The 26,521-nt window shown below is 53.8% G+C and overlaps 1 protein-coding gene across 6 annotated transcripts in view; it reads left to right on the top strand.

Annotated features, from left to right (window-relative positions):
• ATP9A (ATPase phospholipid transporting 9A (putative)) overlaps window positions 1-24,581 on the top strand; it is a 134,977-nt gene extending 110,396 nt beyond the window's left edge. For all 6 annotated transcript variants that reach the window (XM_059407246.1, XM_059407240.1, XM_059407244.1 and 3 more), the window contains 13 exons: window positions 1,353-1,445; window positions 2,450-2,533; window positions 3,827-3,997; window positions 6,497-6,595; window positions 9,085-9,174; window positions 9,287-9,431; window positions 10,228-10,292; window positions 11,399-11,554; window positions 14,622-14,686; window positions 16,346-16,454; window positions 17,057-17,114; window positions 18,720-18,923; window positions 20,235-24,581. In XM_059407246.1, coding sequence (XP_059263229.1) covers window positions 1,353-1,445; window positions 2,450-2,533; window positions 3,827-3,997; window positions 6,497-6,595; window positions 9,085-9,174; window positions 9,287-9,431; window positions 10,228-10,292; window positions 11,399-11,554; window positions 14,622-14,686; window positions 16,346-16,454; window positions 17,057-17,114; window positions 18,720-18,923; window positions 20,235-20,371 — 1,476 coding nt within the window. In that variant the 3' untranslated portion in view covers window positions 20,372-24,581. The remainder of the gene's footprint in view (window positions 1-1,352; window positions 1,446-2,449; window positions 2,534-3,826; window positions 3,998-6,496; window positions 6,596-9,084; window positions 9,175-9,286; window positions 9,432-10,227; window positions 10,293-11,398; window positions 11,555-14,621; window positions 14,687-16,345; window positions 16,455-17,056; window positions 17,115-18,719; window positions 18,924-20,234) is intronic.
• The last annotated feature ends 1,940 nt before the right edge of the window (window positions 24,582-26,521 follow it).

Below are 26,521 nucleotides of genomic sequence, written 5' to 3'. Positions count from 1 at the left end.
GGCACGCATTCTGGGCTTCCCGGGGTGGTGGCATTTAGGCAGGAGGCAGGAAGGGCCGTGCTCCGCTCCCTTGCCTGTCTCCCCTGCTTTCAGGCTCCCTGCGATGGGGGTTGCCAAGGAAGGATTGTCAAGGAATAAGAACTGGGGATTTTACTGCCGTTCTTGAAAGCCAGGATTTCTCAGCCTCGGTGCTCTTGATGTTTGGGTCTGATGATTCCTGGCTGGGGCTGCCCTGTGCCCTGTGAGATGCTTCTCAGCATCCCTGACCTCTACCCACTGGATGCTGGTAGCATCCGCAACCTTGAGTTGTGACAACCAAAAAGATCACCAGATATTGGTAAATGCAAAATCCCCTCCACTGAGAACCACTGGGCTAATAAGCCTTGGTCTCCACACACAGCGCGCTCGAGGGGTGTGTCATGTTACAGTCCCCGAGCAGGACTGATGACGTTGAGCCGATACTGTGTCCGGCCCTTGGCTGTGCACTCTGTGTAAGTGACATCATTTAAGCCACAGCAGCCTGTGTGGTAAGAGTCGTTAGTATTCCTATTTTACAGATGAGAAAACTGGGGTTTAGAGAAAAGAAGAAGCATGTCCAAGTGCACACAGCTGAAAGCTGGTGTTGGGTCTAAGCATTCGACGCCGGGGCCATGGTGTTACCTACTCCCCAGAAAATCTGATCAGTGTGATTGAAAACCTGGGTAATCTGGTCCCTAGCTAGGTCCTTGGGTAGACATAAGGGTCTGGAAGTACCAGGGTTGGCAGTTCTCAGGGAAGGCAGTTTGCTCCCCAGGGGATGTTTATTTATGTCTGGAGACATTGGATTGTCCCCATGGGGGTGCTGCTGGCATCTGGTGGGGACAGCCCGGGGACGCCTCAAAAGGTCCTGCAGTGCACAGGTCAGCCTCCACAGTAGAGAATTCACCAGCCCATATGTGAATGATGCCAAGGTCGAGAACCCCACTCTGGGTAACGACCTCACTTCTCCACGTTTCCAGGTAGACCACAATTTGATGATCCTGGCAGTCCCGTCTGTAAATTAAGATGCGCTTCCAGCGTGGGAGTCCGTTCCTGTTGGGATAGTACTAACTAAAAACAAAGTCCTTAAATCCTTTTGATCTTGCTTTCATCATTTAATGTGTTTCCAAATGCTTTGAGTTTTCTTCTGTTTTCTTGTGGCCTTTGCCCCAAAGTGAGCCCCCCGCCTTTTCTGGCTTTTTATCTTTAGCCAAGTGAGAAAACACTGGCGTCCGCTGAGTACATTTTGTACGCCATCTGTCCTGGGAAGTGGGCATAGGCGCAGAAAGTGGGTGTTTCTCTTGGGTATTCATTCCCTCGGGCCCCCTCTCTAGGATGAATCCACTGGAGAGATCACGTTTTACATGAAGGGAGCGGATGTCGTCATGGCTGGCATCGTGCAGTACAATGACTGGCTGGAGGAGGAGGTAAGCGGGCTGCGCGGCGTGAGAACCAGGCTGCGGAGGCATGTCTGCAGGCTGCCCCTCGCATGGCAAAGCGAGATGGGGCTCCGCTTGTCACCTGTGCCTACGTAACAGGTGGCCCCCGAACTTAGCGTCAAACAATACGCTTCTATTTCTCATGGTTTCTGTGGGCTGGGATCTGGGCATAGCTTCGTTGGCTCCTCTGCTCAGGGTCTCCAGAGGGTTTGCTTGGGGCCAGCTCTCATCTGAAGGCTCGTGTGGGGCAAGACTCTCTTCCGCGCCCACCCGGCTGCCCTGTGCGGGAAGTCAGCTCCTCTCTGGCTTTTGGGTGGAGGCCGGTCCCAGGAGGGCGGGGAGCACTGGGGGCCACGTCTCAGGCGGCCTCTTCTGGTTCGTGATCTGGAGAATTGGCCACAGCCAGGAGGGAGGAAACCCTCCAGTTTTATCAGGCTGGTCTTGTTTTATCTCTCTGCCCCAGGTAGGAAAAGGCACATTTTCCATTCAGTAATATTCTGTGTTCAGTTAGAGGGTGGCAAACTCAAATGCCAATGGGGGCCAGGCAGGTGAGTCAAGAGAAACAGGCTGGGGTGTGTTTTCCTAGCAGGGTCGCACTTGTATGTTAAGCAAATTAGAATATTCTTCCCTTGACAACTGTTTTCTGGGAAGACCTAGAAGCTGCTGCTTTTCATCCATTGCTGGTTATTTGGGCAGGTGTGGGCGGTTTCATCTGAGGTTCAAATCCAGACTTACCTGTGAAGTCTTAACAGCGTTGACTTAAATTTTGAAATGTACACTGTGTCAATCAAAGACAACCTCTGTTTGGCCTATGGACTGCCATGTTGAGGCCTCCTTTGAGAAGGTTTGCTTTAGGGGAAAGCCGTAGTCTGATTTGCCACTTTCCCCAGCCCCTGTGTCCACTGTAGCATCCGGCCTTCCTCCATGAGAGTCTGGGGCTCGGAGGTGGAGCCCCGAGTGCACCTCTCCACTGACTGTGGTCTGCTTTGCAGTGTGGAAACATGGCGCGAGAAGGTCTGCGGGTGCTGGTGGTGGCGAAAAAGTCTCTGGCAGAGGAACAGTATCAAGACTTTGAAGTAAGTGGTCCTGGGACCTTTTTGTTATTCTTTGCAGCCCTACCCTTCTCTCCCCCTCGCTCATTCTCCTGTAGCCCTACTGAGGTCCTTTCTGAGCTCCCCAGGCTCACTTCTGCCACAGGGCCTTTGCACTTGCTCTTTCCTCTGCCTGGATCTCTCTTACCACACAGAGCTCCATGGCCTGCTCCCTTGCTTCCTTTGGATCTCCGCTCAAACGCCACTGCCTCTGAGAAGTCTTCCCGGACTCGCCATCTAAGGCAGCCCCACCTCACTGCTCACCATCCATCTCCTGCCTCAGTTTCTTCACTGTGGGAGTCCCCACCTAGGATGACCTTGTTTCTGTGTTTCCATCTAACATTCTTCTCTGAAGAATAAAATTTTTTTCAGAGCAGAGACCGTCAGTTTGGTTCACTCTTACATCCCAGCACTTGTTAGTTGTGGACACATGGGATATCCTCTGGAAAATTTTAAATGATTCACCTCCTTGGAGCCCTCATTTCTTTACATTGTGAAGAGTTGAACTAGATCATTGACTTTGATGGTCAAGGGTTCCAGCATGAATATGTGTGGTTTATTGTCCTCTTGTCCCATAAATTGTGTGTTTCTTGAGGGCAGGCTCCTGGCCTGGCACAAAGCCTAGCATGTGCATGGGCGTATGACCGACCGGGAGAGAGGTCTGGCTGGGGACAGGGACAGGCTTCAGGGGTTCCTTGTCCTGGCCCACCCAAAGGAGCTATGCCTGAGTCTGTCTCTTCCTTGTGCTTGAGTTCTCTGCAGAGTTTTATTTAGCAAGAATTCTAGCCCTGATAATTGTCCTTCCAAGTTTAAAAGCATGTGTTTGAAACAACTCATTTGGGGGATTTTTGATTTTCTTTCACGTCTTCGCTAACCCTATAAAGTGGCTAAATGGAAGGGTTGGGTCCATGGTCTTTGGAGGTGAGACTTCATCTTCAGAAAACCAGGTGATCAGGGGCTTTTGGTCACAAAGTGTGTGCTGTGTGCGGGAGAACGTGCTCTCTTTTTGAGATCTTGAGTCGTACCGATCCTTGCAACGGCCCGGGGACGGTGGGACTGTTACTGCTGCTTCCCGGGTGAGAATGGTCGAGAATCAGATACACTGAGCAACTTGCTCGACGTTGCACAGCAGGCAAGTATAAAGGAAAGGGTGGTACTCAGGCCTGTGTGAGATCTGGGCCGATGAACTTGGAAGGACGCTGGACGTCTCCGTTCATCCCCCGCTGGCTATTCCCCTCCCCACCCTAAGCAGTGGTGGCGTCTCCCGCTGTGTCGCAGGCCCGCTACGTCCAGGCCAAGCTGAGCGTGCACGACCGCTCGCTCAAAGTGGCCACCGTGATCGAGAGCCTGGAGATGGAGATGGAGCTGCTCTGCCTGACGGGGGTGGAGGACCAGCTGCAGGCGGACGTGAGGCCCACCCTGGAGACGCTGAGGAACGCCGGCATCAAGGTAGGCAGACCCGGCCTGGGGCGCAGCTGCTGAGGTGCGCGATGGTCCCCGCAGCGGAGCGTAGAAATGAGAGAGGAGGGCGGAGAAGAGGTGGGAACCGAGGAACCCGAGGGCGCGGACAGTGACCACGGCCCTGGCTGGGATGGGCCACTGTGTACCTCCCGCCCCTCGGGTCCTGTTTCTGGAGGACCTCTCCCCCCGCCCCCCACTGGGCTCCACGAAGGCGGGACTGCCTGCCGCGCCTTCTCCCTCCGGCCGGCTCGGGGTGTTCGGCACATTCTTGTTGAGCCACGGGCCGGCCATCTGCCCGTTGTTCTGGGTGAATGAGTGGCCGCCCCGCGGACTGACCGCCTGTTCCAGCAAACTGCTGTCTTCACACAGTTTGGGGCCAAAAAGAAAAAAAAGAAAAGAAACCCCGGCGTTTAATCCAGAGAGGCCAGCAGAGGGCGACAGAGGCGCGCGCACTGCCGATACAGCCAGCGCAGCCCCCGTGTAAACTGTCTTGTGTCCTCGGGCCAGAGGCCTAGTTCGTTGCAGGGAAATGGTCATCAAGGTCCCCCTTGTGGAAAAACAGTCCGAAGTCAGAAGGGCTCGCTTCTGTTGCGCCACGGTGCTCGGATCTGTCACTGGCAACTGCCGTGGACCTCGTCTCTCTAAGTTTGGGCCTTTCCAGTTCCTGCTTCTGGCTCCATCCCGAGCTTCTCCTCAAAGCTGTTCTCCCCAAAAGTCTGGGTTCTTGTTTTTGTTTTTTTAAAGGCTTTATTTATTTGACAGAGAGAGACACAGCAAGAGAGGGAACACAAGCAAGGGGAGTGGGAGAGGGAGAAGCAGGCAGGGAGCCCGATGTGGGACTTGATCCCAGGACCCTGGAATCATGACCTGAGCTGAAGGCAGAAGCTTAGCGACGGAGCCACCCAGGTGCTGCCAAAAAGCTGTTCTAATCCCAGAGTGTGGACTGGACTTCTCTTTCTGGTTTCCCTGGTCAGACGGGAGGGGGAAGGGAGTGTGGTGGGGAGGGGCGGGGAGGGGCGGGTTTGGAGGCAGGCCTCGCGTAAGGTCCTTCACAGGCCAGAAGCTGAGGGAGCTTGGAATTCCCACTTCGGCCCCTTTCTAGATGCAGCAGCCAAGGCCAAGCAAGGTGCGAGGCGGGCTGCTGGGCCTGGGGCTCAGGTCTGGGCACGTATCTGCGGTGCCCCCGGTTGTCCTGACGTGGGGCGTCCGTACTGTCGTGCACCCGTGACTGCCCATGGTTTTCTAGAACTTGAGCCTCCCAGTTCCTTCCCTGGTGTTTCAGCAAACCCTGAACACTGGCACCAAACTGGGATCACTAAAAAGAATACATTTTTTAACCGGCCAGGTGAGGCGTTGAGAGAAGAGGCTGACACCCACCAGGGTCAAGCCCAGAGCCCCGGCCCTCCCCCACCCCCACCCCCACCAAAGGGCCCAGTGCCCGTGTCCTGGCTGTCGCACGGCCTGGGTTTGAATCCGGTTTCTCCGCTGACTACTTCGGCAGTCCTTGGCAAGTGGCTGGGCTTCTCGGGGCTCTGTTTCGTCCCTCAGCACGTCACCGTGAGGGTCCCAGGCACCAAACGTGGATGGCCCCTGATGGGCACCTGGCCCGGCAAACGCTCTGGAAACCATTGCTGTTTGCTTGCCCGCACCTCCCCCACTGCCAGCGTGTCCTGTGCTCAGTGACTCCGCGCCCTTCCCTGCTGGGGGCAGCGAGAGCAGAGGGGTGATGGGTAGACCAGCAGAGCAGGAAGCACATTCCGTTTGCACTGGGAACACGGGGATTCGGGGACTGTTCGGAACGGGAGCTGGCTGTGTGGCTTTGGGGCAAGTCACCTACCCTCTCTGAGCCCACGGCAGCGAGATGCAGAATGATCTGTTGGGAGGGGCGGAGGAACCAGTGTTTCCTGTAGGGCGTGGAAGTGACACTCACGCATCCTGCTGTGCCCTTATTTGAAATTACTTATTGTTTTAAGAAAAATTTCCAGAAGGGGGATGAGGAGGTCAGAAGCTGAGCCTCATGATGTCCGTGGAAGTGTGTGGCCAAATGGTTTTCTAGAAGTGTTGCACCAGCTTTCACTGCCCCCAGCAGTGGTCACTTGGGGTCCTGAAGCCTTTGGAATGGGGTATTCCTGCAGTGTGTTGGGGACACCATGAGCCTTGAGATAAGTTAGAATAAATGAGGGGCACCTGGTGGGCTCCGTCGTTAAGCGTCTGCCTTCAGCTCAAGTCATGATCCCAGCGTCCTGGGATGGAGCCCCACATTGGACTCCTTGCTCAGCGGAGAGCCTGCTTCTCCTTCTCCTAATCCCCCTGTTTGTGCTCCCTCCTCGCTGTCTTTCTCTCTGTCAAATAAATAAATAAAATCTTTTTTTTTTAAAGTTGGAATAAATGGAGTTTAGCTCGATGCTCTTGGGAACTGAGCAAACATAGGCTGCAGGCTGGCCTTGGACAGTGGCCCAGAAGAGCCCCTCTCTGCTGTGGTTCCAGGTTTGGATGCTGACGGGGGACAAGCTGGAGACGGCTACGTGCACAGCGAAGAACGCACACCTGGTGACCAGAAACCAGGACATCCACGTTTTTCGGCTGGTAAAGTGTCGTCTGTACTGGGGCCTCGTGGGGACGATGCTGCAGTTCGCGGGGTGACCTCAGAACCCTACAGAGGGGAGAGAGGAGTGTAGTAACCGTCTTGGGTGGGTGAACTTTACGTCGTTGGGCTGGGGGGAATTACTGAGTGGCCCCGGCGAGGCTGCAGGGTTCCTTCTGGCGGTGGTTCAGATGTACCTAGTTCCAGCCCTGTGTTCCTACCCTGGTGGGGGTCACGGTCCCTTCGAGAAGCTGGTGCAGGACACCATCCGGGCGAAGGGTGCAGACAGGCCCATGCGTGGGAAGTTGTACCTGCAAGTCCAGATGACCAGACCCTTGAAGACCAAGTCCTTGGATAAGAAGTAAATTCCAGATCACAGATCGTGGCGGGTCTGTCCTCCTGAAGGAAACCCTTGAGGAGCCTTTAGAAGGAGGTGTACTGGGTGGGCAAGAGGCAAGCACTTGACCCCAGCGGTGTGGCCCCGAGGAGCTGCTTGAGGCCAGAAGCCGCAAGCTGGGGTCGCTTGACGGAGCTGGGAGGTGAGGAGCGGGTGGTCCCCTGCCGCAGCCAGAGCCCGCAGACTGGAGGGGCCCTATCCGTCCCAGGAGTGTCCCCTCGACTCCCTGCCTTTGGTCCACAGCCCGCAGCGCCCTCAGGGGATCGGCAGTTTGGGGCCCCGCCGGGTAGTGTGGGGTAGAGTCACGGACAGCTCGTTTTCAGCAGCCGTGGACTCCACACTTGCAAACGCTCTTATTTCCTGGAATGTATTCGTAACCCCGAGATCAGTGCTCAGGGCCAGAGTCCTCCGCGGCCGCGTGCAGAGCAGGGGGAGCCGTCGTTGTCTGCTGTGCACGTTCCCAGCTGGGCTCACACGAGGCGACCCCTGCCTTCCCTGCTCTCGTCCTGCCCCTGAGCACGGTCCACTGTCTCGGAGGGCCACTTTTTTCTTGCATTTTTGTGCCGTCAGTGATTTCGCTGTTTCAAATCCCCCCTCTCAGCACAGGGCTGGAGTGTGTCTAGTGTCGCAAAGTGTAGGAAGGCCCCGACGGCCCTCACGGAGAAGGTGCGAGCGTCGGCTGGGCTTCCTTCAGGCCCGAGCTCGGAGGCTGTTGGTTAGGAGTTCCGCGTTCGTGAATCGACAATGCGCATTTCAGAAGATGTGTTTAGGGTGCACGGGGGTGGCTCCATTGGTGAAACGTCTGACTCTTAATTTCACCATCTCGGGGTCGTGAGATCGAGCCCTGTGTCGGTTGGACTCTGTGCTGGGCATGGAGCCGGCTTAAGATTCTCTCCCTCTGCCTCTGCTCCTCCTTCTGCTCGTGTGTGTGCACACGCTTACACACACTCTCTCTCTCTAAATAAAATCTTGAAAAAATGCATTTAAATAGAAACATATATAAAGCAAGATTTTTGTATTGACTGAGGGAAATATTATGGCCAAAGGCCCACAGGAACCTCGCCTGTATTTCCCCCAGGAGCAATGAATGGTTCCTTACTTGCTAAGTTGGCATTCACAGCAACTTTACAGAGCGTAACTACTGAACATAATGAGACTCGACTGTATGTTGTGTAGATTCTGTAGATTCTCTACGTTCTGTATATTTATTTCGGGGTTGCAAACGACAGTCCATGTGGCCACCTGCTTTTGTAAATAAAGTTTTATTTTATTTTTTTAAGATTTTAATTTTTTTGAGAGAGAGAGAAAGCATGAGTGGGGGGAGGGCTAGAGTCAGAAGGAGTGGCAGACTCCTCCCTGAGCAGAGAGCCTGTCATGGGACTCCATCCCAAGATCCTGGGACCGTAACCTGAGCTGAAGGCAGATGCTTAACCGAATGAGCCATCCAGGCACCCAAATGAAGTTTTATTTAAACACAGATATGCCCCCTTGTTTACCTGTTGTCTGTGGTTGCTTTGGTGTTATGATAGCAGAGTCGAGTCATTTCAGCCAGCACTGTGGGGTCCCCGGGGCCTGTAGGGGGTACCGTCCGGTGCACTACAGGGAAGTTGGCCCCCCGGCTAGATGCCTGGCTTCTGTTGCCTGCTGCCCAGTCCCCCAGACGAGTTACTTGAAGCAGGCTCACGGATCTCGCCGGGCCTTCCTTTCTTTACGTGAGAAGGACAGCTGTTATCATTACGCACCTTGTAGGGCTGTTGTGAGATGTAAATGGGGAAAAAAAATCCATGGAAAGGGCCTAGCATAGTGCCCGGCACACAATGAAAGTGGGGGCACATTTAGCTCTTTTTCTTTTCCTATGTGGGCCACAGCCGTGCTGGGGGAAATGCAAGGTAGTAGTCGGCATAGCGGCTCTCCCGCTTCCCTCAGAATCATAACAAACCCGGTTTGATTTGGCTCTGGGTCTGGTGGCAGGGGCAGGGCGGGGGTCCCGGGCTGGGGCGGCCATTGTCTTCATCCCGGCTTCAGGAAGCCGCTGTTTGTTGTTCTGCCATCTCCGGAGAGCACGGCCCCCTCCACCCCTCCGTTCCCTTCCAGGTGACCAACCGCAGCGAGGCCCACCTCGAGCTGAATGCTTTCCGCAGGAAGCATGACTGTGCCCTGGTCATCTCTGGAGACTCCCTGGAGGTGGGTGCGGGGACCCCGCCTGCCGGGTCCTCCTGGGAGTGCGCTTCCCTTCCTGCCTGGGGGAGGGGGCAGGGACCTCAGGTGACCCACCGCCTCCCCCTCCCCCCACCAGGTCTGCCTCAAGTACTATGAGTACGAGTTCATGGAGCTGGCCTGCCAGTGCCCGGCCGTGGTCTGCTGCCGCTGCACACCCACCCAGAAGGCCCAGATCGTGCGGCTGCTGCAGGAGCGCACTGGGAAGCTCACTTGTGCAGTAGGTAGGTGCCCCCACCCTCCACACCCGTCTCCACCCGCCCCCCCCTCCCCCCCGGCCACGGATGCACTGGATCCCTCTCTCCGAGGGTGGGTGGACTCTGCTGCTGCTGCGGCCTGGCCCCTTGACGTAGGTCGTGCTCTTCTCCCCCAGCAGACCTTGGCTGTGATATTATTTTTAGTATTTCCCCCCGAGTGAGAGGAGATACGCGCGCTGCAGGGCTTTTCTCCTGAGCTTGCTTTTCCTTTGCTCAGGAGGCAGGAAGCCGCGTCACAGAGGGATGCGGACTGCACACAGTGGGGCCAGATCCGGGTCCCCTGGGCGCCTGTCCCCATCCGAGCCTCCGTCTTCCCGTCGGTAGAATGGGGTCATAAGTATTCAGGTGGTGCTGATGAGGACGAAAAAGGGGTAGATTTCAAAAGTGCTGGCCACAGGGCACAGTATCGGCTCCATAAGCGTCGAGTCGGTCACTGCTGCTGATGGGCTATGGCACCCTGTGCCACCCACGCAGGGGTGGGGCGTGGACACGGTCCCCCTGGCGCCGCTCCACGGCTGGGGCTCTCGCCGTCACCTGGTGTTCCTCTGACGCTCAGCTGCTCCGTCTGAGAGACAGGAAGCCGATGCTGTGGGTGTGGGGTGGTTAAATGGTCCGGGGCAGAAAAGGCTGTAGTCATAAGCAAGCGCTCGGTGAAAGGCCAAAGACTTCTACACTGCTTCCAAGTAAGAATGAAATGTGGGGATCCTGTTTCTCGCCGCTCTCTCATTTCCCGGCTTTTCTCTCCGGTCCGTGCGGCCGGCAGGTGACGGAGGCAATGACGTCAGCATGATTCAGGAATCCGACTGCGGCGTGGGTGTGGAGGGGAAGGTGAGTGCGGGCGCGGGGCGTCGGGGGTGCTGGTCGCTGCCGGGCGCGTGGGGCCACGGTGTCAGGTCATTGTATTGGGTTGGGAGCTGCTCTTCTCCGCTAGCTGGAGCTGCTTTTTCCCTCAAAACATAGCTTTGATGCTTCTGAAAATCCTAGATTCACATGATGAAGCACAAGGAACCACAAAGCGTGATCCCTTGGTATTATTTATTATGTGGGAGTCCGGTTATTACGTGGGAGTCGGGGATCGACATCACTCCGTCTTACAGATGATGAGTGCTGATTTTTCGCGTGCCGACGCTTAAAAACAGAGTGTTTTGCTGTATCGTCAGGGCACCGTGAATGTACTTGTCACTTTCCCGTGGCCATCACAGTGTCCGTAAAAGCACCCGTCATCACGCTGTCTGCTGATGTCTTGGGGGTCAGAGAAGAATGTGGCACGGTCTTCCCCTCACTAAAAGCTGCATTTTTTAAAAAGTTGGTTCTTCTCTTTCTCAGTTCTTCTCTTTCTGTCCTTATTACCTCTGTGGTTGCCTTTTACTGTTCTCTCTGCCCTAATTTGTGACTTCTAAATGGCGACCGGCAAGAAGAGGGGTTCCCAGGATTGTCAGGACTTTGTGTTTAACAGGAGCACAGAGGCCCCAAGTGAGGGCCAGAGACGCCGTCCTGTGCATTTGGTCCCACGGCCTCATGAATCGGGCGAATCCACTCTCCTGTGTCCTTTCCCCCCGCAGGCCCCCCACCCCCAAGCCTTACCGTTCGCTCAGAGGAACAGACCGTCGTAAGGTGCCTGTGTCTGAGGATTCCTGGCTCTGGGTGCACACCACGGGTTGGGCGCACTCCCAAGATACTAGATCCCTTTGACCTCCACATTATAACTGTCTGTGACTTAGAGTGGTTTTTATTTAAATAAATTCCTCTTTTTCAAACACACGTAGACTCAGACCACCTACTGAGCCCAGCTCGAAACCAAAGAAGCTCTTCACTGAAATTTTCCAAAGATCCCCTTATGGTGTCTTGCTTTTTCCGTGGAAAACAAAACAAAACAAACGTGGTTGCCTTGACCTCCGGTGCTTCTGACGGTGCCCGTTTTGTGTGGCTTTCAGGAAGGCAAGCAGGCGTCCCTGGCGGCCGACTTCTCCATCACCCAGTTCAAGCACCTGGGCCGCCTGCTCATGGTGCACGGCCGCAACAGCTACAAGCGCTCGGCGGCCCTCAGCCAGTTCGTCATCCACAGGAGCCTCTGCATCAGCACCATGCAGGTGGGCGGGGGGGGGGGCGGGGGGGGGGGGGGGGGGGGGGGGGGGGGGGGGGGGGGGGGGGGGGGGGGGGGGGCAGGCGGTGCGACTCTGCTCACCCTCCCCGGGGCTAGCGGGGGAAAAGGCCTGGAACTCGACCGTGCTTTGGAGCCGTGGCGCTCCCTGGCTGGTTGGTCGGTGGGTCGGTGGGTCGGTGGGTCGGTTGGTTGACTCTATTTTCCCACCTGACCAGTTTTAAATCCCCGCTGGGCCCCGTTCCAGCCCAACAGACCTTGGATTGCCCCAGGTCCTTCCTCTGGTGGCTGGGACAGGCCATCCTCGCCGTGGCGGGGTGGCTGCGAGTGTTAGCAGCGGGCCTGGCCAGTGCTTGGCAGGAGGGAGGTGTGTTGTTGCCCAGAGTTGTTAGGATTTTTTTTTGCCAGAGGGAAGCGTGCAGAGTGAGATGCGGGCAAATACTCGGGTCTTGGATTTTCTGGATGTTCACGAAAGGGCCAGCAGAGAACGACCGCGGGAGAAGAACTTGTGTTCTCCTGCTCTTCCGACGCCCTGAGCACCTGGCTCCATGTCCACAGGGCAGCATCTCGTACGGTCCTCATGGTCGCCTGCACCCATTGTACAGATGGGGAGCCTGAGGCTCCGTGAGGCTGAGAAACACGTGCAGTGTCTCTTGGGGGTTAGTCTGTATCAGGCGGGGACTCCAGAGCCCACGCTCTTGGTCGCGGTGTCCCCTCGAGTGCCTGCGATGCACGGAGGCCTGGATCGCTGCCTCGGCTCGTGTGGGCTCTCAGGTGGGGCAGCAGAGCCTGTGGCCCTGTCACGGTTCCGCCTCCAGACATCCCGGGTGGGAGTCCAGCTGGGCCGCCCCATTGTTCAGCTTCTCGGGAGTAACGTCTTGTTCCCATCTTGTTTCTCACAAAAGAATTCCAGGGCACTTTCCCCACCTCCTCTCTCGCTGGCTCCTTTCACATCCGTCATCGGTCTGTGGCAATTAAGTGTGCACTAGCAGGAAGGCCGAGGGGCGGGAAAGAAAACATTTTAGGTGCTGAAAAATGATTGACGGATGGATTCCCCTTCATGGACGTTTGGTGAAAATTAAGTTAAGTAGTGAGAATGTAGGGGTGATGGGACTTGAAACCCACGTCTCCTTCTGACCACACCACTACATATCTCTGAGACCTTGAGAGCCCGCTGGGTCTCAGTCTTCCATCCATGAATGGGGATGATAAGACCTGCCTCGCCTCTCAGATGAGGCTCCTTTGAGGAGCAGAGCTCTGTAAGGCGTCAAGTGCTGAAGGCATCCTTTCCCTGAGCCATAAAACCACAGGGCGAGGTATCCAGTGAGGGGATGTTTTAATCTGTGGGAAAGGCACTTACTTGCCACATAAAAGGCTTCCTCCCTTTCTGAGGAAGTGAAGCGATGCTGTTCGTGTACATGAGACTCTCCCCTTCTTCTGGCCTCTTTCTCACCTTCTGGGGGTCGTTTTAGGTTTTCAACATCTATTGTATTTGTGAACATAGGAGCCTTAAAGTGATTTTTTTGGTCAACGTGACCTACACCCAAACAGCTGTTACGGTTCCTCAGACCGCATCTGTACTTTTGTGTTAGCTCGTGGGTGGCGCTCTGGATCCGTCCCTGGGAGACTGATCGCTCGCCGCTGGGCAGGCGCACAGAAGCCGGGCTGGCCGAGCTGACTTCTGTAAAGCCTGTATGTTGTCGCTCTCAACATCAATTTAGAAAAAACTTCAGGATGGGAAATTGTTCTTTGGGGCTGTAGAAAAAAAATCTCGCTGTCCACTGTGCTGAAAGTGGCTGGCTGAGGACAAGTCCCTCTTGGAGCCACACCTTGCCGTCGGTCTCGTTGATAGATGTGGCCGTAGTGTTTTTTTCCCCTCAGGTGTTCTCTCCACGACGAAGGCTTTATGGCCAACCCGGCCCTTTTAGGGGAAGGAGGCTCTTGACGTTGATTTACAAAATGAAACACCAGATTCTTGATGTTTTTACAACCATCCTTTCTGTGCTGCAGCCCAGCTGGGGTGGAAAGTCATTTGAAAGGCGGCTTTCACCTTCCAGTTCTGAAATATGACCAGGGTACAGCCGGGGCTGTCCACGACCTTGGCCCCGGGTGGCACCTGCGTTCCGAGCTCTGTATCAGACAAACTCCTACAGCAGGTGATGGGGGGCGAGACGCCTCTGGTGCCACGACCTTTCCAGTCGTCAGGCTGGCTCGGGCTGTCTCTTGTATTCAGCTTTTGAAAAGCCTCTTGTCGTTGTCTCTGGCCTCTTTTTGGTTTTCGGCCCCTAGGAATTCGCTTTGGAGGCCACTTTCCTTCCGTGAGCCTGTCGATGCCCAGAGACAGAAGTAACGGAGTGTCAAGTCTGATTTTATCTCCCCAGCCTGGTTTTCACGGCCAGTAGCTCCTGTTTTCCAAGTCAGGAAGCAGACATTTCAGGGAGCGTTTGGAAAGGTCTTTATTGCTCTTGTCTAACAAGGGCAGCAGGTTATGGGCTCTTTGTAAAAATTTCCAGAAACGGTAAAATGTGTCCTGTAAGAGGGGCTGTGCCTTCTCTGCTGCCCCGCCCCCGGGGAGCTGGAGTATGGAGCTGGGATTGAGCCCCACAGTGCCCTTTACCTGCTCAGAGTCCCCTCCTGTGAAATGCAGGAGATAGGACTGGATCTCATGGGTGGTTCTGGGGGTTCATGGGGATCGCACAGGGTATTTCTGGGTCCAGCCTGTGTCCTCTAACGTCAGTGTTCACAGAGGGGCGGAGAGTGGTCCTTGGTGCTAAACCACCCGGGAACGACTCCTGGCTCCTGTCACTTACGAGCTGTGTTATCTTGGGCAAGTCCCTTAACCTCTCTGTGCCTTACTGTCGTCGTCTGTAATAGGGGTTGATGATAACAGTACCGACCTCATGAGGTGGTTGTAATCGTGGAATGAGCTGGTTTCCTTAAAGCGCTCACAGCTGTGCAGGGGCTGTTTGTGCTGTGTTAAGTGTTGACTGCTACTTTGTAAGTGTAGGGATTTTTGTCACGATTTCTGTTAATCTCCTCCTTTCTTGTTGGCACAGGCGGTCTTTTCATCCGTGTTTTACTTTGCCTCCGTTCCTCTCTATCAAGGATTCCTCATCATTGGGTAAGAAAATGTAGGCAGGGTATTAATTTTTTATGAAACCTCTCGAAAATGCCAGAGATGAGCGAGGAAACGTACTGTCTATAGGCTGTTCAGTCCCCAAGTTGCCAGCGATGCCGTTTAGAATCTTCTCGGATTCAAAAGTTTTTTTTTTGTTTTGTTTTTTTAAAGATTTTATGTATTTATTTGACAGACAGAGATCACAAGGAGGCAGAGAGGCAGGCAGAGAGAGAGGAGGAAGCAGGCTCCCCGCTGAGCAGAGAGCCCGACATGGGGCTTGATCCCAGGACCCTGGGATCATGACCCGGGCTGAAGGCAGAGGCTTTAACCCACTGAACCACCCAGGCGCCCCTCACAAGCCTGGAACCAGATTGAGGAAGTGGGGTCTGATATGTCTGTGGTTCATAGCCCTTGGCCATTTGGACCTGGAGATGGAAAAATGCTTGCCCAGGAGAGTCTGAGCTGACCGGTGATTAGCAATCAAAGCAAGAGCAAAGGTTCAGACTCGGTGATTTCATTGTGGTCTTAGAAAAAGTGAAAGGGGAGCTCTGGAAAGTACCTTCCCTGCCATGGACCCCAGTAGAACCTTCTGCTGCTGGGTCTCTAAGGCGGCCCAGAGCCTTGATCTCTTTGGCGGGGGGGGGGGGGGGCACGTGCCTAACGGAGCTTCACTGCTGCGTGCCCCTGACCTGCTAGACTAGGGTGTCCCTGGGACACTTGCTGCCCTCAAACCCAACCCCATTCCTGACTTGGAATTCATGAGGTTTCTTGTGATCCTTTGGAGAAAGTGTTCAGTCTTTGAATTGCCAGATGGGTGGAATTTGGGTACCACACGCCCTAGATGGAGACCCATGTAGGCCGTGCTCCTGGTCGTGAAAGGGGCAGGAGCACAGAAAGGCCGGCTGGCCCTGGGGGAGAATCTTACCAAAGTTGCCTGCCTTCTTCTTTTTATGTTGGCCCATTCGCTCTGACAGTGGACAGTGAAATTCTGCTTGCTTCTAATTGGACGGGTGGACATCTTTTGTTAGGTCCCAGAAAAACAAAAGAACATGCCAGAGTGTAGGCAGGAGCTCCTGGAGCTTGGCTGCATGTGGCCTTCCATGACTGGACCCCTTGTCCCTCTCTGATCCCATTTCCTTCTCTCTCCCTCTCACTCATACAGCCAGCTGCACTGGCTGCCTTGCTGTTCTTCAAACAAGATGCACTCCTGCCTCAGGGCCTTTGCACATGCTGCCTCTCTGCCTGCGATGCTCTTCCCTCCACTTGGGCCTGACTGCCTCTCACCTTCTCTGGGTGTTTACTCAAATGTCACATCCTTTGGGCACCCTCTCGAAAATGACACCACCCCCATGTCTCCTTCCCTCCCCTCCATTAGAGTTTCCTTCTTAGCATGTATGTGCAACACACAGTGTAGTTTACCGACTCTGTTGACTCACTGACTAGTATGAAAGCTCTCTGAGGGCAGATGTTTCCATCAGTTTTTCATCTGAATCTCCCAAGCTTAAAATCAGCCCTGGCACAGAACAGGCACGCAGTGGGCGGTTGTTGAAGGAATGAATGGGTGGAGATTGGGCTGCAGAAGCTGGAGAAACGAATTGCTCATTTTCCTTCGGCTGGGTCTTACCTGTGGTGATTTCCGCCCCTCCCTCCCCCCACCCCCAGGTACTCCACCATTTACACCATGTTTCCTGTGTTTTCTCTGGTCCTGGACAAAGATGTCAAGTCGGAAGTTGCCATGCTGTATCCTGAGCTCTACAAGGATCTCCTCAAGGTTCACTGGACTCCCCCTCCCCTCCCTCAGTCCTGCCTCCCCCTCCCCTTCTCTCTCCCTCTCTCCCTACTGCTAATTGATTTCACACAGACCCTCCGTATCTGGTTTGAACACACTGACTGGAACTGCTAGTTTGGTAGAGGAAGGCGTGGGATTTTATTTTATTTTTCTTAAAAAAGTATTTGCGCTTGTAAAGAATATTGAACAGTACAGCAATATGTGTACTATTGCAGTGTGTTGCCAACAAACCAACTAACAACTTAAAAAAGAAACGCCTGACGGTTCCATCCTCCAGCCTTAGCTGGTGTCTGCTCCTGGAAACATCCTTGCGTACGCTTCCAAAAAGTGTGTGCGTGCTGCCTGTGGTGTGGTGTGTGTGGTGTGTGTCGGTGTATGATTTATTTGTCCCCAAGGAATTTTACTGAAGAGCAGATTTATTTCCACCTTCTATTAGTTCTCTTTAAAAAATGTAATTTCTCTAGTGAGTTCAGATATGAGCAAGACCCCCCCCCCTTTATTTTTAAATGAAAACAGGCAGATTGCCTCGTTAGTGGAGGAGCCCAGCATGGTAGTAACCTGTTCTTTCTCGCTTCCTCATTTAGGGAAGACCGTTGTCCTACAAGACCTTCCTAATATGGGTTTTGATTAGCATCTATCAAGGTAAGGCAGTGCACAGGGTCAACTTGACTGTTGTCTGTAGAGCTTGAAGGGAAGAAGCTGGAACCCTAAAATTTGGTTAAGGAGCGGGACAGTGTGCCCCAGGGAGGCCCCGCTTGGCATTTTCTGAGGACTAGAACATTCAGCAGAGCAGTAGATCTGAGAGGTGGTGCCGTCTGCCTCATGAGATAAAGTCAGAGAAAAGATAACGGATACTACTCAAAACCTGCCGAGATGCTTAAGCCATTGTAACAAAAAGCGGTTGCTTTCTGGAATGTTCTGATACTTTTTCTGAGGTCAAGTTCTAGTTTTTGAAAGATGTGTTTACCTCAGCAGCCTCCAGAGAGGGCCCCTGGATTGCAGAGACTGTAGGATGACTTGTAGGAGAAGAAAATATCCAGACCCTTCTGGTGTTTAATTCTGTCTTTATGTATGTTTTATAATGTGCATATAATTATGTCATGGTCCTGGTATCTGTCTGTGTCTGCCCAAGCACCGACATAGAATTTACAGATGCACGTTGTGTATTGGGAGGTCTTACTGACAGGGCATGTAACCAGAAGGTGTAGAAACCAGTGAATTTGTTGGCAGGAGGTTAAATTGTCATTAAAAAAATAGAGGGGGGCATTTTTAAGAAGTCTCTCAAAGTATAATATGTGCATCGATTATGCAGCTACGTTTTATATATAGAATTTCATAGACAATGAGCAGGAAGCGCCGTATCAGCCCTCCCTCTCGAACCCTGTCGTGGTGGGCGGTGGTGTGAAGAGTTTTGGGGTTTAGCATCTAGTAACACTCTGGCACTGCACCATGGGTTTGGTTTCTGCTGTGCTAGGTGCGGACCCCGTACCCTCCGCCACTTTCCTTGCTCGCCTTGTTCGAGGGGCACGACACTGAGTGTCTCCTGGCTACCTCGGTCATTTCGTGTGTGGGGGAGAGGGGTGGTTAAGATAACACATGACCGAAGATTCACCATCTTAACCCTTCTTAGGGGCACAGTTCGCTAGCGCACAGTGCATTCACGGTGGTGAGTTACGTTGTACATTTACAGTGTTACACTGTTGCAAGAAAACAGCCGCAGAACTTTTCCATCTTGGCAAGTGGAAACTCTGTCCCCATCCCCGCTTCCCTTTCGTCTCTACGGAGGTGACTACTTTGGATCCCTCCTAGAAGTAGAATATCCACAGTATTTGCCTTTTTGTGACCGCTTGCCTCTGTCATTTTAAATAATAAAGTTTCAATTTCTCCTTCCTGTTCCATCCACCCCGGATAGTTCCTCTTTCCTGTCTCTCCTGATTTTCTTCTCTCCATCTCTCTCCCTCCCTCTTTCTCTCTCTCTCCTCCCTCTCCCCTACAGTTTTAGACTCCTTATTATATAAAGTCCAGTGGGAAAATAGGAAACCAGGACAGGGCACCTCTTTCAAACCTCCATAAAGCACCACTCGTCAAGCGCCATCTTTCATGTCTAAACAGAAAACAAACAGAAAGGAGCCCCTGCTTGGGAGCAGGCCCCGAGAGCCTTGGGAGCCCTGGATGGGGAGGGCGAGGGGGGAGGGTGGCGGCTGTGGACCGGACCATGTGGGACGCCGGCTTCCTCTGCCTTCGCAGGGAGCACCATCATGTACGGGGCCCTGCTGCTGTTTGAGTCCGAGTTCGTGCACATCGTGGCGATTTCCTTCACGTCGCTGATCCTCACCGAGCTGCTGATGGTGGCCCTGACCATCCAGACATGGCACTGGCTCATGACGGTGGCCGAGCTGCTCAGTCTGGCCTGCTACATCGCCTCCCTGGTGTTCCTACACGAATTCATCGGTAAGACACCCTCCAGCCCCTCCCCTCCCCCTGCAGCCGCAGCCTGGCCACGGGGTCTCGGGGCCCCCCCGGGACCCGTCCTGAGCTCTTTGTCCTCCAGGCCTTGGCACTTAGTGGTCCCCATGTTGTTCCTGGCGTCCCCTTGGGGCAAGTGGCAGCTGTGACTCAGCTTCCTGGAACAGAGGCTCTCCGGCTTGATGTCAGTCGGGTTTCCTTTGAAAAGCACACTGTGTGAACTGGCTTAGAAGGGATCCCATTGAGTTCAGCAAAGACTGGCTGGGGTTCTCCAGGGAGCCGGTCACTGCGCTGGGCTCCGGGGGGCTGTGGAGAGGTCAGACGTCCAGGTCTCGCTCATGAATAAGGGATAGCCCCACAGGATGTGTCCTTATCACAGGGTGGAGAAACTCCGCCTTTCCCTCCGCCTAACCCCTCCGATGACGTCTCTTGCTGGTCAGCAAACGGTCCTTCAGGTTCGGGTAAAGGGAAGACGGACATCTGCGAAAAGTGAAGTCTTCGAGGAGTTTCACACTTGTCCCCAGAGTCCGTCCGGATGGGTTTCGTGAGCACCTGTCGTGTGCTCTGTGGCTTGGGGTGGTGAGCTCTGCCCTCGGGAAGCTGCCACGGGCTGGATGGGCAGCTGTGTGTGGGCTCCACGGCCGGGCATTCAGCGGGACTGTGGCCGGTGCCAGCCACCTGCCTCCCACCCCCTCCTGTGCGCCATTGTGCGGAAGCTCGTGAACCCTGCTCTGCTCTCACAGAATCCTCTGGACTGCGGGCTTACTGTCCTGCAGCAGATGGGGGTGCCCGTCCTTAGCTGGAAGCCCCTGGAGGCTACCCCCCATTTCCAGCTTGGCACTGCCCTCAGGCCCGGCTGCCCGTAGCTTTGGTGATCATCCCAGAGGCAAAGGGAAAATGAAGGGAAACGAGGGGAAAAGCCTTTCTGCTCTTGGGCGGTGGGTGGATATAGAAAATCCGACGTGCTGTCAGATTCCACAGCAGAAACACCCGTAAGAATTGTTTGTGCCCCTGGTTTTCTTTCCCCGGTGCTGGAAACAGCATTTCACGGACTGTCCGTGAATTCAGCCACAGAAGCAGGTCAGAGAGAGGAGGGGCTGGGGAGAGTCCAGGCCCCGGGAGACTGAGCCGAAGGAAAGGGCCAGTGCCCAGAGACCGTGTGTCGGTGACGGGATCCCATGCAGAGACAGCTCTGCCCCCACTTACCCCCCATCAGAGCTGTGCCGGCTATTCTGAGCCCCATAGGCCTTCCAGAACATTCCGCCCACTCACCACGGTCTTCCCGTTTGCTTGCAGATGTGTACTTTATCGCCACTCTGTCGTTCTTGTGGAAGGTGTCCGTGATCACTCTGGTCAGCTGCCTGCCCCTGTACGTTCTCAAGTACCTGCGGAGACGGTTCTCCCCGCCCAGCTACTCGAAGCTCACGTCGTAGGCGGCGCCGACCCAGGGCGCCGGGGCCTCGGCGCTCTCCTGCCGGGCAGAGTTCAAGTTGCGTTTTTCTTACCTGCTGCCTGTGGGTCGTGCAGGCCTCGCTAACACGTGCAGTTTTGACGCGAAGAGGCTCCGCGTGGGGTCCTGACGCTGGACCATCGGGGAGGTCCCTGGAGGGGACCCCGCGGGCCTGCTCGGGCCCCTCGCGGTTCGGCCCGCAGCGAATGTACATATGTTAAAGCCGGCGGCTCTGCTGACGATTAATCCGTGGGTCACTGGGCAAGCTTCCGAGGACTTGCTTTCTGTTGTCATGCAATAAGGGTTTCTGTCTAGTTGACGATCGTAGAGGGGTTTCTGTTTTTGTGTTCAGCAGTCCTCATGTGTGTGTACTCTTTACATCTTTCTCACTCTTAAAAGCCGGCTTCGGAGAAATGTAAAAGCCCTTGGGATAGGTTTGTGGGGAAAGACAGTGACTTTGGTAGAAAGTTACACAGGCAGTCATCTCGAGGGGGAGATGCGGCTTGTCCTGTCCGAGGCAGTGCTGCTCTCTGAGGCCGCCCCGGCTTCCTAGAGTGACATAGAGCAAAGGAGAGGAGGGAGAGCGAGACAGAGGGTGCCACCAATCCAGTCTGGCCTCTTCCCTCGGACTCAACACCTCCAGCCCTCGACTTAGCTCCACCTGCCACCTCGTCAAAGAATTTTCGGAGATGTTCTCCTGCTTTCTTCGGACCTGGTAACGATAACCAAGCCCGCGGCCGGCTGAGGACACCCTCCGACATTTTCAGCAGAGTTGTTGCAGCAGGAAACGTGCCACTGAACAGCTCCTCAATGTGTCGACAGACGGATAAGAGACTCCACTAATTCTTTAGACAGTGTTGCACATGTGGCCGGGCCCGTCCGAGTCCTGAGTGCAAGGTCAGGGCGTGGGGGGCTCTCTGCTCCACAGACGTCTGTTTCCCATTAGGAGGCTGAATGACTAAGGCAGAGGCATATCCCATGTTGCTGTGCGTCGTTCGTCGGGGCAGCCCCGGTGGGAGGAGGCCCAGGCTGCCGCTCCAGGGCCCTGGGGTCTGGGGTCCGTCACACTGCCTACGGCTTTCGAAGGGAACTTGCTTAAAGGCAGCTGGCAGTATCGATCCCCGCCCCCCCGCACCGCCCCACGGGGATAGACTACACGCCCATGTGTTTCTCATAAAGCTGTGGCTTCTCGTTTCAGAGGAGGAAGGGGGAGTGCAAGGCCTGGACCTGGCAGAGCAAGGCATCCTCGGGGCTCTGAGTCCCTCGGCGCCTGCCATCAGGGCTTGGCCGGTTGATCTTCCAGAGCTGACCATGCTCGAGATCTTGGACTTGGATGAATTCCTTTGGCCCCTTCTGCTTGTGTGGGCTTCAGGGCTGCGGGTTCCGGCTGGTGGTGGCACTCACTACCTTCTGGGCAGCCGGCTCTGGGGGAGCTGGGGGTGCGTGGAGCAGGCGGTGGTCCCCTTGCCCGGGAGCACTCTTCATTCGCTCCTGCATGGGTGCTGCCCCTTTGAAACTTCATAAAATGACCGCAGGTTTCAGGCACCGGTAAGCTGGCTGCTGATGTGCTTCTGTGTGAAGACTGTGCGTTTCTGCATTCGTCTTTGCCTGCTCCTGCCGGCTATTCCTGCTGCACAGACCCACAGAGAATACAGGTTGCAGTGGGTGAATAGTTAGTTGGGATTAGGACCTTGGTCTAAAACTCTATGAAAGATCGAACACGTCTGACTTCTTCCTGAGTGATGTTTCCCAGTTTCAAAGGGAGGGAAGCTGAGTGTGGGGCTCAGAGGTTCACACTTGGTTCTGTCTTTTTGGAAGGCTGATGATAAGTCTTACGTTGTTCTGTTCTGAGTTTGTAAACCGCGATCCTGGCCTTCTGCACAGACGGGATGGCTCCTGGGGTAGGTCTTAAGGAACCATTGCTAGGAAATGGCAGACGTTCAGCAGATAGTGGGAGGTGGTCTCTCTGGTTTTATCCCTCAAGTCCCAAGTGATCCAGGTGTGTGAGTTGACTTTTAAAGTCCACACCTGAGCTGCTGCTTGCCATCTCCCAGGAAGGAAGCTTTCCAGAGAGGCTGAAGAAGCCCTCCAGCCCGACCTCCCCCTGGAAGTTGATGGATGTCTGTCTTGCTGTTAAAAACCATGTTCTGTTGTCTCAGCCACACTCTAGTAGAGGCAGTCAAGGGCCAGAGGGACCGAAATCCAAGTGGAGCCCAGACCACCGTCACTGGGCAGCCTGCGTACACCACCTGCTGGGGGGCCTCGAGTGTCCAGGAACGCGTGTGCCCTCAAAGGGTGGGAGCCTCCAGTCGGTGAGAGTCCAGGATGGTCGCCTGCCCAGGTCAGCCTCATCCCAGCAGAGAGAAGTGCGGCACACGCGGGTTGTCTTAGTTGGGGGGAGGACAAACACTGGAGCTACTTCACAGGAAGCTCCTGAGTTCATTAACCTTAAGCATAAGGATTCTGTTTATCTTTTTCTCGGTTTCCCAATCTGGAAAGAATTTAAGAAGCACCACTGACCCCTTCCCCTCACCTTGGACCTCAGTGGGACCTAAGTCTGTGATAGCTGATTTAATTCGAGGCCAGAGGCCCCACAACACGCAATCAGTGCTGTTCAAACCTTTCTCCTTAAAGTAGAAATGACAACCCCCCGACCCTCTGACACCGTTATGTATTTGTGTCCCAGTAAGCACTTTTGTTTTATGATGATTTTTGCTTGATCTTGCGGTGATGGTTGTGTGTGCGCGAGGACCGTGGGATCTGTTTGTGGTTTCTCCTTTCCCCTTCCTTCCTCGAAGAAAACGACCAGACGATCTTCTCCATCTTCAGTGATTTCTGGTGCCCGACAGTGTGGATCCTCGTTTGGCAGCTGTGTGCTGGGTTGCCCGCGGTGCTGGGCCAGGCCAGTTGCATTGGCCGTGGCTGCTCGGAGTGGCAGACGTGGCTCCCGAGCCCTGGAGGGCATCCCTGGGGGCATCCTAACATCGGGGCAAACCACCTGTTTGTAGCCGCCGGGAGCTGGGAGATCAAGAGCTGGGATGTCCCCCACTGCGACGGTCGTATTCTCCGGGTCCCCGGCCAGCGTCCCCTAATAAGTGAAGCCCTTTTGTGTCCTAGTAATCTTGAATGTCTGCTGACCCCTTCCCTCGGTGTGTTCTCTGCTGAAAGTTAAGGTCACACTGACAACTTTTGAATGTATTTTGAGTTTTGTGCTCATTGGAAATTGACACAATAATGCCTATTCTTCCTCCAGACTTTGCTTTTATACTTTGTTTTGTTTTTACTGGGGTGGGGATGGGAACGCCCTCATGCCTTTATGGGGCAGCATTTTAAACCTTTGCCAAAATTGCCGATGGGACCTACATGTGCTTCCGCTCCATCCTATTGAAGGCAAACACCTGTCAGCTGTTTTTTATCTTTAATCTCCTGTGTGTGTTTCAGTGCGTGTGTGTATGTGACTGTGTCATCTCCAGTTTTTGGATGAGATGCTTGGTTTGCATTAAAATCCCGTTACTCCCAGCTTTGTTTTCATTAAGAAACCTAACAAGGAGCTTTGTAAATACAACGGATTTTATTTCTCCTCCCTTCCTTTAATGTAAAGGAAATTGTTGCGTATACTTACGGGGAAATATTTCCATTAATGATGTTCATTTTGTCTTGGACAAGTGTATGTTTCTGAATGGAGCGGAGAGGCAGATGATGTCGTGAGCAGCGCCCCAATGACCTTGAGCTCCGCAGCACCTCCTTGCTCCGCGGCAGCTGTACCCGTGGACCCGTCCTGGTCACCGCATGGTCACGGGTGCCGTCTGTTCAGGTCGCTGGGTTCCGTCAGTGAATACTGCGTTTGTTGGGGATGGGGGCAGGGACAAGTGTGGGGGGGTGCACAAAAAAAGCTGTGGCTAAATTACGATTTTGTCGCTCTGGGGCTAACTGTAAACTCTCCTAGGAGTCCGTGGCCGTCCCGTTAGTAGGTTAGTAGAGTCTGCCTTGCAGACTCTCACCAGGACAGTATTTTGTCATGAGAGAGCAGCTCTGGTACAGGATGATGCTTTAATTTAGCAGGGACTCCCAGATGATTTAAATTCTCGATCCTGTGATGATAGCCATGTGATGCTGCGTGCTCCGAGCGGTTCTGCTTTCATTGTCTGCCAGCCCAGCCCGTTGCTGTTGCCCAATAAAGCTTGTGTACTTTATGCCTCCGGGGGATCATTTTAATTTGTGCGGAACCATGAATTCTGGTGTCAAAATGAAGGCTTTTTATTATAATGCTGTTTTCTGTGTAACTCACGGTACAAAAAGTGTAAATGGCTTTTTCTCCAGTTAAAGTTAACTGCGATTTTGGCAAAAAGAAAAAGGAAAAAAAAAAAAACACCCCATTCCCAACCCATGCATTGTTGTTTATTCTCTACTGTCGTCTGTTACAGACATGGCATAATTTCAAAAGGTGATCGATAGAAGTAGGAAAAAGAGCATTTTATAAGATTCATTTTTTATTTATACGCACAGTCCTTGATCAGTTCAGAAACCTTTTAAAAAATTTTTTTAAAAAATTTAAAAAATTTTTTTTCATGTGTTTTTTTAAAGATTTTATTTGTTTATTCAACAGAGATCACAAGTAGGCAGAGAGGCAGACAGAGAGAGAGGAGGAAGCAGGCTCCCCGCTGAGCAGAGAGCCGATGCAAGGCTTGATCCCAGGACCCTGGGATCATGACCTGAGCCGAAGGCAGAGGCTTTAACCCACTGAGCCACCCAGGTGTCCCACTTTTTTTTTTTTTTTTTTAAATCAGGTGATAGATTTAGGAATCTATCCAGTCACTGTGGATATTAAGGGGGGCACGTGTGGTGACAAACACTGGGTGATACACGCAACTCATGAATCCCTGAGCGCTGTAGCAGTGCTAATGACGTCTTACACCATGGCTAGCTGAGCATAATAAAAAAGGAACGCAGTCACCTAAGTTTGAGGCAGAAGAGGTTTGCAAGCTGTTGTGTATGAAGCAGAGGACATGTTTTATTCATTTCACCCAGTGCCTCTCAGCCAGGGGCGCTTTTGTCCCCCAAGGGACTCACAGTAGTGCCAGAAGGCATTTTCGGTTGTCCCTGTTGGGATGGGCTGCTGAGGGACCTAATGAGGGAGAAGCCAGCGATGCTGCAGGACGGCCCCCACAACATGGAATTAGTCGGCGCCAGATGTCCGGCGTGCCAAGGTTGAGAGTCCTCGTCCCCATCCCCCTGCCTCCCGCACGCGTCCGTGTTATCATTTGCAGGAGACTTTCTTCATTTCCAGAGGATCGCAGCGTTGGGAACGCCCGAATCTCAGGAAACCAGCTACGCACACGCCCAACTAGCCCAATGTTTTAATTAGGAGCTATTTGAGGTGTGAGCTGGTGGTTTCCTCCTACTGGCCGGAAGGGTCATCCTCCGCTTATCAAATAGAAAGAGAATCGTAAACCAGCAGCGTCTCAGTCCCGTGGCAGCTCCTCTGAGCGGATCGGAGGCGTGTGCTCTCAGCCCCTGGGATGTGGGCTTCAGCGGGGTAGACCGACCCATGGTACTTTTCCTTAGTGGGGTGCTCGCGAAGTAGCCGCCTGGGCTGTGAAATTCCATGGGCGAGCGGACACTGCTCCCTTCGCGCCACTAGGGGGAACTTGAGATTGAAAGACCTTTATGTTTCCTGTTTTCAACCACCAGGAAGGTCCTCGCGCCCAGCTGCTGTGTTCAAGACGCGGCTTTCATAGCTCAGAACTGATTTCATGGCCAACGGCTCCGTCAAAAACAGACATTGCTTTTTATGTTGTTGACCAGACTATTTTGCTGGGCTTCGCTTTAAAAAAAAAACAAAAAACAAAAAAAACACGCACAAAAAAACTAGGGTTTGAAGGGGCGGGGAGTGTGTGGGAGATGAATATTTATTTGATCTTGGATATTTGTATTCTTGAATATTTGGCAACGGGGAGGCCTTACCCTACTCCTTATTCAGGCTAATAAGGTTTTGAGACGAAATGTTCCAACACCCCAAGTACTTTAACTGTTTTTGTTATGAAACTTTTCAGGGTGACATGAAGCCCGGCGGTATTTGTGAAGAGATCTATAAATGATGGATTTGCTCACCTCAAAATAGAACTGTAGTTCG

This window comes from Mustela nigripes, chromosome 7, assembly GCF_022355385.1.
Source record: "Mustela nigripes isolate SB6536 chromosome 7, MUSNIG.SB6536, whole genome shotgun sequence".
Taxonomy (NCBI): domain Eukaryota; kingdom Metazoa; phylum Chordata; class Mammalia; order Carnivora; family Mustelidae; genus Mustela; species Mustela nigripes.
Note: the sequence above shows the minus strand (reverse complement) of the source record. Positions and strands in the feature narration are given on the sequence as shown.